The 13,551-nt window shown below is 48.0% G+C and overlaps 4 protein-coding genes across 4 annotated transcripts; all 4 read right to left on the minus strand.

The window, feature by feature from the left end:
* Nucleotides 1-1,592: 1,592 nt before the first annotated feature.
* N7506_000175 (putative cAMP receptor-like protein) lies at nt 1,593-3,058 on the minus strand (the record flags this gene model as incomplete). The annotated part of the gene is made up of 4 exons (XM_056949471.1): nt 1,593-1,790; nt 1,855-2,427; nt 2,496-2,697; nt 2,796-3,058. The coding sequence occupies 4 exons, from the start codon at nt 3,056-3,058 to the stop codon at nt 1,593-1,595; spliced, it is 1,236 nt and encodes a 411-aa protein (XP_056815386.1).
* Nucleotides 3,059-4,774: 1,716 nt separating this feature from the next.
* Nucleotides 4,775-6,153, minus strand: N7506_000176 (uncharacterized protein; the record flags this gene model as incomplete). The annotated part of the gene is made up of 3 exons (XM_056949472.1): nt 4,775-5,114; nt 5,174-5,570; nt 5,631-6,153. The coding sequence occupies 3 exons, from the start codon at nt 6,151-6,153 to the stop codon at nt 4,775-4,777; spliced, it is 1,260 nt and encodes a 419-aa protein (XP_056815387.1).
* Nucleotides 6,154-9,854: 3,701 nt separating this feature from the next.
* Nucleotides 9,855-11,734, minus strand: N7506_000177 (cation:proton antiporter; the record flags this gene model as incomplete). Its single annotated transcript, XM_056949473.1, has 3 exons — nt 9,855-10,553; nt 10,604-11,427; nt 11,479-11,734. The coding sequence occupies 3 exons, from the start codon at nt 11,732-11,734 to the stop codon at nt 9,855-9,857; spliced, it is 1,779 nt and encodes a 592-aa protein (XP_056815388.1).
* A 617-nt stretch (nt 11,735-12,351) lies between these two features.
* Nucleotides 12,352-13,133, minus strand: N7506_000178 (uncharacterized protein; the record flags this gene model as incomplete). The annotated part of the gene is made up of 2 exons (XM_056949474.1): nt 12,352-12,454; nt 12,814-13,133. The coding sequence occupies 2 exons, from the start codon at nt 13,131-13,133 to the stop codon at nt 12,352-12,354; spliced, it is 423 nt and encodes a 140-aa protein (XP_056815389.1).
* Between the last annotated feature and the right edge of the window lie 418 nt (nt 13,134-13,551).

Raw genomic sequence — 13,551 nt, forward strand, 5'->3', positions numbered from 1 at the left:
ACAACCGCGACCCTCAATTTCTGCTAATCATCACTTTAATAGCGATTTGGTAGCAAAACAGCAGAACATATTTAGTTGGGTCCTCTTCACGCTGCCTCGCATTCCTGCCTTCAAAACTCCGGCGGAACCCATAGTGACTTGATGGCGGGTTGAAAACTGATGCCACTTAGCAGACTGTAAGGTTCATCAAGATAGTTCTCAAAATATTCACCATGGCATCTGAGATATATAATGGACAGGGTCAGGTCGATGTCATTTCCCTTTGCCGTTTCTCTGTTCGGATGGCAAACACTGCAACAGTTCGCCGGCTGCGCCACCAAAACCTAGCAAGCGAGTGCGATCTGACGCCATTGCTGTGTGACTTCTCAAAGCTTCCATCATCAAAGATGGCCACTCGCCATGATACAAATGCCGGTCGCAATATTCGCGCTGACTCGCCGAGCCCACCTTCTTCGCGGCGAGCCAACAAAATCCTTCGAGTGAGGATTCATCGTCGACCCCATGGCTCGCGTGTTACGCTCCTAGCAGGACAGCTTGGCAAATCCCAAAGAAAGGGTGCCAAAAAGGCCCGCGCCGGGACCATCCGGTTTCCGAGCGAGAGGCAACTCGATTGGATTGGATGCGACGACTTCGTCCCATGCCCCATAGACGTTGTTAGCTCAGATGGGTACAGGGCGCACATACACACCCATGGTATGCCGCAATCTCTCGCTTCGTTCATGTATCGTTAATACATGAAACTATCTTGCAAGAAAATGAGTATGAAGATAGGTCTACAGTGCAAGATAGGTTAGTTCGACAAAATGAACTCTCTTTGTAGGAGCTTACTCTGCTAGGCATTCTATCGATTGGTATTTAGTGCAGATCGACATCAGTTTCACTATCTCGTTCTCTTTGATTGTTTTGCGTATGTTGGAGCACCTGCTTCAGGACGAGCTTGCGCGCCCCATAACCCATGGCTTCAGGGTACATTGTTCCTCAATTCTTAACCTTTACCCACGGCGATATCACTGAAGCGCTGTTCTCCCCACGTAATAAACCCCCGAATTCTGTTTTCCTGCGCCTTGCTGTCCATTATTTGCTTGGATCTCTCTCTGCGTTTACGGAATGGGATTTCATGAAAGACTGTTGCTGGTTATTTCCTTGGCAATCTCTGCCGTACCGGCGACAACCCAAACAAGCACAACCCTCGCCCATATGTCTACCCTGACCGGAAGGCTTAAAGCCAATTGAAACGCTCTTGATAATTATAATGGGGGCATGGTAGCCACTGTCCCCGTTGCAATGACAGCGAACGAGCTGTGCAGTGCTTTAAAGATTAGAAATGATCATATTCATGGGTTCTCTCCTTTTCCCCCAGAAGATAGCAAAGATATCGTGAAGCCTCTGGGCTCATTTGGCCAAGCTGATACCGATAGCCTGGATGCTTACAAGCGGAAGGTCAGCCCCTAAACCGTCGCCGAGAATTTTCTTGGTTGGAACGCCCTTTTTCTGACTCGTTTTCTATGTATAGGCGCCGTTGCTTCACTGGTTTAGTGCCCATCAATTAGATCGTAGTTAGTTTAACCACCCACCGTGCCATCAATTCGCTCTCAAATATTTCGCAACCCCGTTGAGCGGCTCCGCAGATCCCTCCACAGCGTTCTAAACGCCGGCCACGAAACCGAGACGTAAATAAGACTATTCCAGAACCCCTGCAAAGGAAGCACAAAACTCGACGCATAGAAGAGCCCGAACGAGAAGTCGTCGGGGCGGGCGAACGCGTATACTCGGTTGACCGTGGAGGGAACCTGTACTAATTAGACGTGGACGCTGTGCTGAATTGGATTGAATTAATTGAGTGTAACCACCTACCCACGTCACAAGCAGTGCGATGAAGAACAGCATCGCATATTTAGTATACGCCCACGCCGCACAGCTCGCCTCTGTGGCCTTCCGCCGCTGCGTATATGAGCCCCCGCATTCGTGCCGCGCCGCTTTGGCAGACACCTCTGCGCGGAGCGGACTTGGGTCCGGCCAGGGGCGACTAGGGCCCTGAATAGGTGAGGAGCCTTCCTCTAAGTTCTGCAGCATGCTGAAGGAATCGATCGGGCCACCCTCGGACGGGATGGAGCACGGAGTAAACGAGGAGGCCGTAAAGCTGCAGGTGGGGACATCACTGGCCGACAGGGACCGGTGCATTGGCGCGAAGCAGGCGATTTCGCTGGTAATCTGGATCCCGGCGTGTGTGACGAGCGGGCCATCGGGCTGGGTGTCAGAGCCGAGGGACTCGATACTGCTGAGGTTACGCAGCTCGCAGTGCTTCTGGTAGATGACGGACCCGGCGCGCAGGTAGATGGCAAAGGTGAGGAAGATGACGAACCACACAGGGCCGTAGAAGACAGCGATGCGGAGGTAGTCCCAAGCCAATGCGACCCAGCACCAGAGCTATATAATGAATATTAGGGCTTTATAGAAGTTGAAGAAAGGGTACGTGGTTCTATAGGTGGTCTTACAATTGCGGCGCCGTAGACCCAGCCTCGGGCCTGGGCGTGGATAAAGAAATATATGAAGGATGGGATGAAGGGAAAGCCGTAGCAACACACCACATACTTCCACTCGATATGGCGCAGTTGCTCTGAGTTATACTTGTGGAAGAATGTCAAGTAGACGTTGCACGCCATGGCAAAGGCCCACAAAGCGTCAGCGGGCATGAACCTACCTGCCATTAGATACGCACTGGACTATAAGCACCGATTGAACCAAAAATGAAAAAAAAATGAAAAAATAAAATAAAAAATAAAAAATAAACTCACCACTGAATCAAAAAAGCTTGAACCTGGCACAAAGGGCTCCTAGCCCCGGCGTGGATCCCCGATTGAGAAATCATCGTGGCTATATTAGCCATCATATTGCCCCAAGATGCATAGAACACGAGGCGGTTGATTAGTTTCCGAAATGAGCGCGAGCCGATGAAACTAGTTATGATAATAAAGGTACCAATCAGCGAGATGGAAGAGCAGACGCGCTCCGTGACTGAGATAGCGGCGAGCTGTCGCTGCGAGGGCGCGGGCGCCATGATGTCATGACCTAGAGGGCGGCGGGCGTGTTGGGAGATGTTTCTGGGACCATGGGGTTCGATCAAGATCCCATGCCCACCAATTCTATATCGAAGGAACGAAAGAGAGGAAGGATGCAGCTGTATTTACACAGCTCATACTGCAAGACAGCCGACATAGACAATGCTCACGTGGTTTTTTCCTGGAAGACCCGGGAGGACGTTAAAGTTGCATTTCGAACTCGGTGGCGCGGTGCACGCTAGTGACAAGAACCGGTGGAACCGGCCCGATTCACATGACGAGTCGTCGTTTACCCAATTCCCTAGTATTACTGTGGTATTTCGGGCAGACTCGGAAGTGCGTTGGGGTAACACGCCGAAGGTCGATTGTATAGACCCCTGAGATCATTCAAACGATATCAAGACCTTCAATCAATCATCTGATTGTATTGGACATGTTTAGTACTAGCTAGTGCATTAATTCACCGTTCTGACAAATGGCTTTAACCGCCTGTAAGTGGCTTACAACTTGAAGCATCCATGGTATTACAATACCGAACAAGCCTCTTAACAGCCACAACTAAGCCTCCGAGACTGCCTCAAGCATCCTTGGGATCCAATCGTCATCGTTACTAAAATTCGTTTAGGCGCGTATCATGATCGGCCCCGCAATTTCCTAATTGACCCTCTTGTCACCGAAGCGTGTTCCTCGGTTCATTCTCGAGCTTCCTTGTATTCACTGGATCCTCAATTCCTAGCGGTGGATCAATTTGCGATGCATCGATTGGCTGTCACACTCGTGATAGAGTGTTTCCAATCGTATGACCCGCGGATAGCCCGCTCAATTCAGTTTCGATCACTGTGGGTTGATCAGAAAATACCATGGTTCATGCCAGCATCGTAACCTGACGGTCGGGACTCTATTCTTAGATATCCACCGACCATGGTGTTCGTAAAGAGTTTAAAGAACCGACCCTGGAGATACGTGAGCCGATTCCAGGACCTACAAAGCCCCAGGAAATCGGACATAGCTTGTAGGACTCTCCATCTCCATTTTCATTAGTTCAAGTCATGTTCCTGTTGACGGCTCCACCAGCCCTAGAAACACACCTCTTGGCCATGGGAGGTCTCTCGCTCCCGGAGGCCTTGGTGGGGTTTCTGGGAGCATATCAGTCGCTTCTAGGAGCCATACAGCCCTTAGGAATCCCGACGTAGCGTCTGGGGTCTTGTACCTACACCCCAGGTAATGAAGGCCAGATTCCTATGGATAGTTTTGTTAACTTTTGGAACGGTTGTGAGGGTCTCAAGGGCACATAGAGGGGGATGATTTCTCGATATGAACAATTGATATTAAGAACAACTATGTTGACTCTAGATACAAGACGTAGCGCGAGGAAGCAAAGAAAAGGTACCTTCCTCGCGTTCAGGGGAAGCCATATACACCATGAGGGTCCCGCAGATCACCCCAGCTGACTGACTGACAGCGCTTCACGGCTGTTGATATGTACAGGCATTGCTGTAAAAATTGAGCTAATCTGGAAGGTCATGGAAATTCAGTCATGGAGTCACTCGTACCAGAAAAACCACGCTAGACTTACAAAGCCACCACTGGTGGATGGACCTGGCTCACGCGACCATGGTCGCCTTTTCGAAAACTCCTTCCCCGCTGGGACCAAGCTCCATGCAGTTCTCGGCCAATTTCTAGCATGCTTTGAAATTTGATCCTTTTGGCATTTCTCAAACAATTTCTGTCGTCCGCCTTCTTTTGATGATTTTGTACCGAGGCCCACGTTGAGAAGTGCTATTGGATAAAGGCGATGGAAGTGAAGGGCTGTGGCTCATTTCCCGAGTCGGTCGTATGGAGCTGGACTGACCGCGACTAAAGGATTCATGATGGAAGGCGCCCCCGACCTTACGAAATCCAAAGTAATAAAGCCGCCGAACGAGAGATTGGTAGCTTTTAGAGGACGTCCTTGAAAGCATATGCGCAGGAAATTTGCTTTCTGGGGCGACGAGGACAGATTGCCCATTTTCTGACCAACGCATTACTTCCTCATTCATAGGATCATCAAGGATCCTTTGATATATTAATTCACGAGATAACAGGATTGATTTTCCAATAGATGCTTCACTTACTCGCTCAAAATCTGAATGAAGTCGGATGCATGTAGCCTGAGTCTTGGTCTTGCATTTTTCTCGGACCACGAGCCATCTCGTTGCAGGTTGTTCCTCGCAATGGCACCTTCTGGTAGAGCTAAATCATTTAGATCAATGTTAGCCGGCTGATCCGACTGGTCATTGCTAGCATACTGGATAGTCGTAGGGGTGGATGGTGAATCTCGGTAGACTGAGCTCTCATTTTCTGCCGAGGCAACATGACCAAAAACCTCTTCATTTGGAACAGAGGATAAAGTATGGTCTAATGTTGGAGCTCCTCCTCGGTGATTGGCATGGTGCTTATTTTCGGACAGCCGAGAAATTAGATCACGGTGATTCCGGAGACGTCGCGCAACAAGCGAAATTTGCTCCAAGACTATAATGGTCGGCGTTAGCTTCCTATGCAATGTCGCAGGATAGATTTTCAGGCATTCACCTTCGCCTATTGTTTTCCTAGCATCAACAAGCTCCTGTAAAACCATGTCGTTTAATTGAAGTTCTTTGTCGCAATCATCTTTGTCTGGCCAAGGGAAGAGAAATCGCCAAGGCCTACCAGAGCGTAAGAGTTTAAGATCATTTTCTGACAGCTCGACGCTAGAATCCCCGACTTTGAGCTGCGCTGGGCCATCATATTGGGGACCTGCAAATATAACAAGCCTCGTCCAGGTCAGCGGTGGCCCTTCCCTCACGGACGGTGTTGTAACCGAGAAGAGGCTCTCTAGGCTCTTGCTCAGTCTCTTGCTGGTCAGATCTTCTCCACGACCAAAGGCAATGCTGCCACCCTCGTTAAGTACCGATAAATGGTTCGACAAGGCGGTCGAAAATTCTGAAATGGAGATATTGGCAAGCCTGAGAGGGCTTAAAGTGTTATCATGATTTTGAGAGATAAAGTTGCTTGCTATCTTATCGATAGTTTGGCACGTTTCATTGCCGGCGACTTCGTTGATCGGCGTGGTCATCATTTCGGGACCAAAGGCCTAAGCAAGGAGAAAGAATAGGAGAAACGCAAAGGCATGAGTGAGGCGCTTGCCGAAGCGTATTAAAGTTTCGCCGTATTACTCATCTTTTGAATTTTATTAGTGCGCTTGGAGATATTCAGCTATTATCTTGAATTGTGGTTCTCCCTAGCCAATAGAAATATATGACAACTCTGTGTTTTATTACCCCTTCCTTCTAGCAATTTGTAACGTAGTTCCTGGTCGTTCCGGCAGGCACCTCAATTTTTCTTCTCCTCACCAAACCTCCTATTTTCAAACGCCTACCATGCCGCCAATTCGCGGTCAAAAAGCTCAAAAATCAGTTGAGCAGGAAGGCAGAATCCTACTAGTAATCAAGGCTATCAAAGATGGCCGGTTTGCCTCCGTTGCTGCTGCTCGCTCTTTCGAGGTCCCGCGGTCTACGCTACAAAACCGGATGAAAGGGATTACTAGTTGGTCTGACACAAGAGCTATAGGCCACAAATTCACTCAATTGGAAGAAGAATCAATCCAGGATTGGTTAATCTCTATGCACCATACAGCGATTTTCGAAAACAGTTTACCCTTTATGACACTCGCGCTGTGTTTCGCGGCTTGTACCCGAAACAACGCTAACCATTTTAGGCTACTCGAAACACAACCCCTGCTTAGCTGTATTCCAGTATATACCGTATTGAGATTCCGCGTCAAATTACACACTGTTAATTACCGTATACGTCCATGGAATGTTCTAGGAAGGATGGCGGTTGCTAGGACAACGACTACTTGGCGATCTGGCCTGGCCCATGTCCACTTCCTTTCTACCTTTTCCTCCCTAGCTATTATCGTTATACACGACGAAGACTCCGCAGAGCACTAACGTTGGTAGTCTAAATTGGTTCTCGTTTGTGCTCCCTATGGTCCTCGTTTCCTATTGCAATTTCCATCCGTCCTTGGGCTTCTTGCGAAAGCCAGCATCGCCCGTCCCCTCATGCTAGCGGACCTCCAGAGCTTCGACCAGTCGTAAATATGAACGGTAGTCCCTACCACGATAATTATATCCCACAGCCCCAAGATTCCGAGCTATGGGAACAGGAATCACAATATTGTCCCCCTACTTCGGGATACTTCCGGAGCGAATATGCTACACCTTCCAACTGCAGTTCTTCGCCGTCCGCCCCATTCGACAATGACCATTGCCCTGCAAGCCAGCTTCGACCCGGCAGTTTACCTCTGCTACAAGAACCTGAATGGGAGCCAGAGAAAGCCTACGACGAGGATCCACCAATGTGCATCCACTATTTCATAGAATGGCGAGTGACCCTCAACAACAAGACCGTCGTGAAAGATACAGAACAAGATGTTGTATTAGCCCCGGGCGCCTATTGGAAGTTGTTCTTGGAACAGAAGCTACACACCGTCATCCAGGAGAAAGTGTCCCGCAACAGAAGGGTCCGGATCGATGACACTGCAATCGTTGTGTCAAACAGTGACCGTACCCAGCGTGATCTGAACAAGCGTTTCAACAAAACGGACGTAGATTGGGCACCTGTTGAGAAACAATTAATGATGTGGTCAAGTCATTTCTGCCGTGGAAAAAGACTCACGCTGAAAGTCTGTTTCAATTATGTAGAAGACGGCACTTCGCAACGCGCCGGACGAAATGGTGAAAAAAGGGGCAAATATTCCGTCACAACGAGGATGCTTAACGATCGAGATGCACAACTGGATGCTGAGGAAAACGCATGCGGACAGCAATCGATTTGGCGGCACGTGTATGATTTGATGAAATGTGATTCAGCCGCATGCCACTTGGGCCCTTATTGCTGGCTAGACCCAATTGGAAAGAAGCATTATCGACTCCGCACACAATCACTCAGGCGTCTGGTGACCTATGCCGAAAAAGGTGGTATCCTAGACACGCATAGAGACGTCCCAGATGAAATCCGAGATGAGCTCTACATGGAAGATCAGCAGAGGCAGGAAAAAGATAAGCAGAAAGGCGGTAATATTCTTGGCAGCCAAATGTCGCATTCACCAATCAACATCAACGTTCACCCCCTTGGAGTGGCCACAACGGATTCAGCTGTTGAGACAGCTGGGCCAATATTTGCGAGTTCGCTGAAGATTCCTGGTCTCAAAGACGTGGCCGTCAGAGAATACGGTGAGTGGCTTGCATCAAATGTGTCTGATGATACTCTCAAAGCTGCATACCGACAGGCGTGCGATATAACCCTGTCAGATGGCTTTGAGCTTGAGCACATCTACAAGGATCAAAACCCGGAATTCTTCGTCAACAAAGGGATCAAACCCGGGATTGCTCGGAGTTTCGTGGAAAATATTCGTGAATGGGTTGAGGACGTGAAAAAGGCATTGCCTGTCCTCGACTTGGCGTAGACGCGCACGTAGGCGTTTGGGTTTGGGGGTGGGGGCTGTTAATTTGCGGTTTCTTTTGTTCCCTCGGTTTGTATGCAACTTTGAAACATTAGGCACCACAAGGATCTATTTCCCAGATTAATCTAGTAGGCGTTCTGTCCCCGAGTCACGAGCGGTTGGAAAACGTGTAATTTGGTTGTTCTTCATCCCACAACCATCGCTTACTTGTGTAACGGAAGAAATGCTTGTTGATGTTGTCATTTGTTTTTGGATGCTCGTGATTATGCGAACAACGCAAAATGGAGGAAGGGTAGTAATCGCTGATTGCAATAGCGGCGGTGCTGAAGCAGACGTTTGTAGTTGAAGAAGATGGGCCACATGTAGACGGTTCCTTAGCTTGGAAAGTTGAATGGGCGCGATGTCCGATGTCATCCATTTCTACAGTAGTGTCTGGTTGTTATAACGGTTCAGAAATCAGTTGCGCCAAGGGCTGGGTGTAGCTGTCCTCAAATTTACGGCGCTTAATACAGTAAGACACAAGAGACGACCGCATTTTCCCTCACATTTCTGTGATTTACTGTCAATATCAAAACATGACAACGATTATAAACATATGCACATGACGTGGAAGGCCCAAGAGTAGTAATGGTGCTGACGTATCACCTCACCTATTGATGGTTGGTCTTTACGGCGATGCTGTACGTCCATCAACAAGTTGCGGCCGAGAACGATGGATCAAAAAGTTCTTTCTGTTCAGTCGAAAAGAATTGAAACATCGTGGATGCAGTGGTAATTTATCGGCAAGATTTGTGACCAGATCGTTGATTGAGTAGACTCATTCTCGACATGGCCTTCTCTCGGATAGAATATTGAGCAAGCCGTAATGAAGTGAGGGTCACAGTACTATGCCATTTATATTGTTCCACCTTAAGTAAAGAGACCGCTAAGTTCATGGATAAATATACGAGTAAAATGTACCCACAGCACACATAACAGAACACGGGACTTGAAAAAAAACCACTTTCTTTTGATCATTATTTTTAAAATGCGGCTTGCTCGATAGATTATTCGAGCTGAAGCCTTGACGGTGGGGCCATGGGAGGGTTACTCAGTGTTTATTTGTCAAGCAATGTCGAGAATGGCTCGACCTCATCTTTGGTTGTTCACCTGGCTAGTTTTTTAGTCGAGAATCCCCCTTTCTTTGCCTTATATGCGCGTTTGAGCCAATTCCGGGAGATCAGCGGAAAATTCAAAGCAACATCAAATACTTCGGGATGAGTCCAGCTGTTGCTCTTCACAAGTTCATCAATAGTACCAAGGAGAATTCTTCAGACTCCCCACACTCCTAATGGATCCGGGCTAGAATCCCCTCGAATCTCTTGTAGCTTTTTCACGCGCTTGACGAGGGTACCTACACAGATTGGTCCAACAAGCGTACATATAGATATCGCCCAGATGATAACCAAATAAATCTCGGAAATTTCTCCAGATGACCCAGTTCCGAACATGCCTTGGCTTTGTGCGAGAGAAGCAATGAGATATCCGACCTCTCCTCGTGCAACCATCGCCAAGCCGAGGATTGATGGAGGATATAACGACTTTGGTTTCGGAGGAAATTTTTCCTTTGAACTTCGTCGAGGGGTTGCGTGCGAATCTTCCTGAGGCTTAGGGGGACCGGCAGAGCTTTTGTCTTCTGAAGACCGACAATTCTCGACCGCTTGATTTTGGGTGTTTGCTTGATTGTTTGAGGCACACACTTTGGAGGACTGAATGGGGGCTCTAGATGGGCTATGTCGATTCTCTTTTTGCTCTTTGTCGGTCCTTGTGGGTATGCAGAAAAGGTGAATGCGGGATAATGGACTTTTCAGTACATTTGCGAGGCTCGAGAGGGGGTGGGATGAGAAACGGACGAGCCAAATACCAGTGATCAATTTTCCAAACATCATAAGAAGTGCATATATGACGCCACGCCAGACTACACTTCCTTTAAACATTTCGGTGATGGGAATTGCAAACCCAATAGATGCCTATTATTCACGTTAATTCTGCGCGCACATAGATCAGAGGATATACTGACGAAGAACAGTGGTGTGAGAATTCGGATAACTGGCTGTTTGTAATATTTCTCATATACCTTTTCGCCTGTTGGAGTTTCGCCACGTTGTGCGCTTGTAGAAGTTGCAATCGAAATCTCGGACTGTCCGTTGAGACGAAGAGTGCCATTGTCTTGGGCCCCGACGTGTGAAGAATTAGGGTCTGTCGGAGGTGTCCCAGAAGGAGCATCACCAGGTGGCATATTCGACTCTGTGATAATGCCATCAAACCACGTGACAATAACACCCGCAAGGTAAGCCGCAAACAGGCTCGACGTGCCTGCATAAGTGGCCCCCGCAACAAGACCCACCAGAAACACCGTCTGATATAGAAATGCGAACTCCATGCTTCGCATAAAATTAGGGACTTTGGGCTTCGCAGAGATGATTTTTTTCAACATTGGCTTGATGAAGAACGCACACAGAAGTAAAAGACCCACTGCAAAACCAATGGATACGAAGACGGGTCGAATGACCGTCAGCGAACTGAAAGATGAAGCACTTCCGCCAAGGTTGGAAATAATTTGGACCATAACAAGACCGACGACATCATCTAGCATTGCAGCACTGGTCGTGACTGTACCTAAGCGCGTAGAGATCAGGTTTGTTGTTGAAAGGATCGTAAAGGTAGTTCCTAGGCTCGTAGCGCTAAGTGCTGCTCCTGCAGCAAACGCTTGTAATGATGTTGCTCCAACTAGCTCATTCAAAATAAAGGACAGACCCATCGGTGCTCCAATACCAGTGATCGCAACGCAGAGGGAAACCACGAGGTTTGCCCTCACGGACTTGATCGATGTTGACAGACCGCCTGATTGAGCATAAGCAGAAGGTTCAACTTGAACAGAAAAGGACTACTTACCCTCGTATACTAACATAATTAATCCGAGGTACCCCAGCTGCTGGATAACAGTTTCTGTCTCGCGATCGAGCCACTTTGCTCCGGGTGTTCCCCAAAGGATACCGACAAATAACTGTCCAATGAGCCCACAGTATAGTATTTTGTCAAGGCAGACATTCACAAGATTCAAAACAACGAGAAATCCTGTCTGGTTGAGTAAGGTTGTAATTGGTGGTTCATGATAAGCAAATGCCGCATCTGAGCCATGTTCCGCCATTGCTGCTTAGGTAGTCACCCGGAAATATTGCCAGGCTTGATTGAAGCGATAATTATCCTTAGCAACTAATCTAGGGTAGAGCAGAAGATAAAGAAGAGGAGAAAGCGGATGTGAAGTGCGGGCGAAGTGGCAGAAACCGAGAGCGGACAAGTAAAGAGGATGACGTAGAGTTGGCAGAATCGTTGGTGGTTTCGAGGCGTTTGCCAAGACTTGGCAGAACTGGCTATCACAATTTCGGGTTATTTATGCTGTATGGGCTGGCTCATTGTTGGGTCGTTTTCAACGATCGACGGCTGATGCAAGAAGCAGATTACCTGGATCGGAGACTCCTCACTGTGCATCTATAACTCTTCACTAAAAAAGAAAACCCCAGAAACACACAGGATTTTGGCAAAGTGCGTCTTTGATCTGAATGATTGGACGCAGAGAAAACAAGGATGAACATGGAAGCCTTTTTCAGGAGACACTGTAAGCTACTCTGTTTCGGTAAGACTGCTGGATGAACAAGAGAATCAGACGCAAAGATTTCACAATACTGAGGTGAAACTGGGTGTTTTGACTGTATGCTCTCGCTTCATAGTACTGTATGGTGTTATCTGGGTAACACAGGTGCTGGATCAATCATTTAGATCCTCAATAGTGAGGCCTGCGTGCCGAAAATGGCCCCTAGCGCTGTCTTTCTTTACCCCAACCTGATTAATACACCGTTCAAGGAAAGTGCTGAACTCTCGGTCGGGATCATCTGCAAAGTCGCTCCAATGACGTTTTATGAAACCTTTAAGCTCAGAAAAAATTCTTCAATTGGATTGAGATCCGGCGAGTATGGAGGCAGATAGACGACTTTCACTCCGGCGTCAGCACACATCTGTGAGATTCGTTCGGAGTGATGAAAGGACGCATTATCCATGACTAGGACAGACTTTGGCTCAGGCCATCTTCCACAATGTCGAAGGAGTTCTTCAATAAAGTCCTGGAACACAATGGCATCCGTTGAGCCGCGAAAGACACGAGAGAGCACAACACCATCTTGAGCGTAGGCAGGCAATATTTGATAGCGCTCATCACGGTGAAATTGTGACACTTGCCGTGGTGCTACACCAAGTGGTGACCAGCCAGTCCGTCGGAATGCAATTCGCTTGTCACATCCAGATTCATCAACGTAAACAAGATGGTACGACTCATATTCGGAGAGATTATGAAGGTATATTTCTCGTAGTTCGGCGTTCTGCTCTTTCGCTTTCTGACGTGCACTTTTTCTCGACCAACCGTTAGATACGAGAGCCCTTCTAATGCTAGAAGTTGTTGCTAGCATCTGGAATTCATCCCATAAAAAGATAACCATCTCGTCGAGGTACAGACCCGGTTTTTCCAGCAGATGATCAAAAAGCGCTTCCAGCATTGGGGGCGTTATACTTCGTCTCCGTCCGATGCGGGTTGGGGGGCATGGACGTTGTCAAACAGGCGCAAGTTTCTGCGTATATTTTTGATTGTCTGTTCACTACATTCCGCCGCCTCGGCCATTTGATGACGCGTGAGTGATTGGCTCTGTATCATATCACTGATGAATTTCAGTGTTGATGGGGGAAGTCTCGGTGCCATGTTGCTCAGTGTTTTCGCGGTGCTTGCAGTTCAACGATGGTGTGCTGCGCAGGATGGATGTCAGTGTACAGTATGGAGGGGCATTGAGGGTGTAGTGTATGTAATTTTCGTGTAAGATACATTATTATACGTAATCCGGTCGTTCTGGGTTTAAAAGAGTGGGCTATTATTAGAAAGCGATTAATTACGTCTTAGCTGAAGGGGGTTAGCGTAGTTTC

The sequence above is a fragment of the Penicillium brevicompactum genome, assembly GCF_028827555.1.
Source record: "Penicillium brevicompactum strain IBT 35665 chromosome Unknown utg000001l_segment0_segment0, whole genome shotgun sequence".
In the NCBI taxonomy this organism is placed as follows: domain Eukaryota; kingdom Fungi; phylum Ascomycota; class Eurotiomycetes; order Eurotiales; family Aspergillaceae; genus Penicillium; species Penicillium brevicompactum.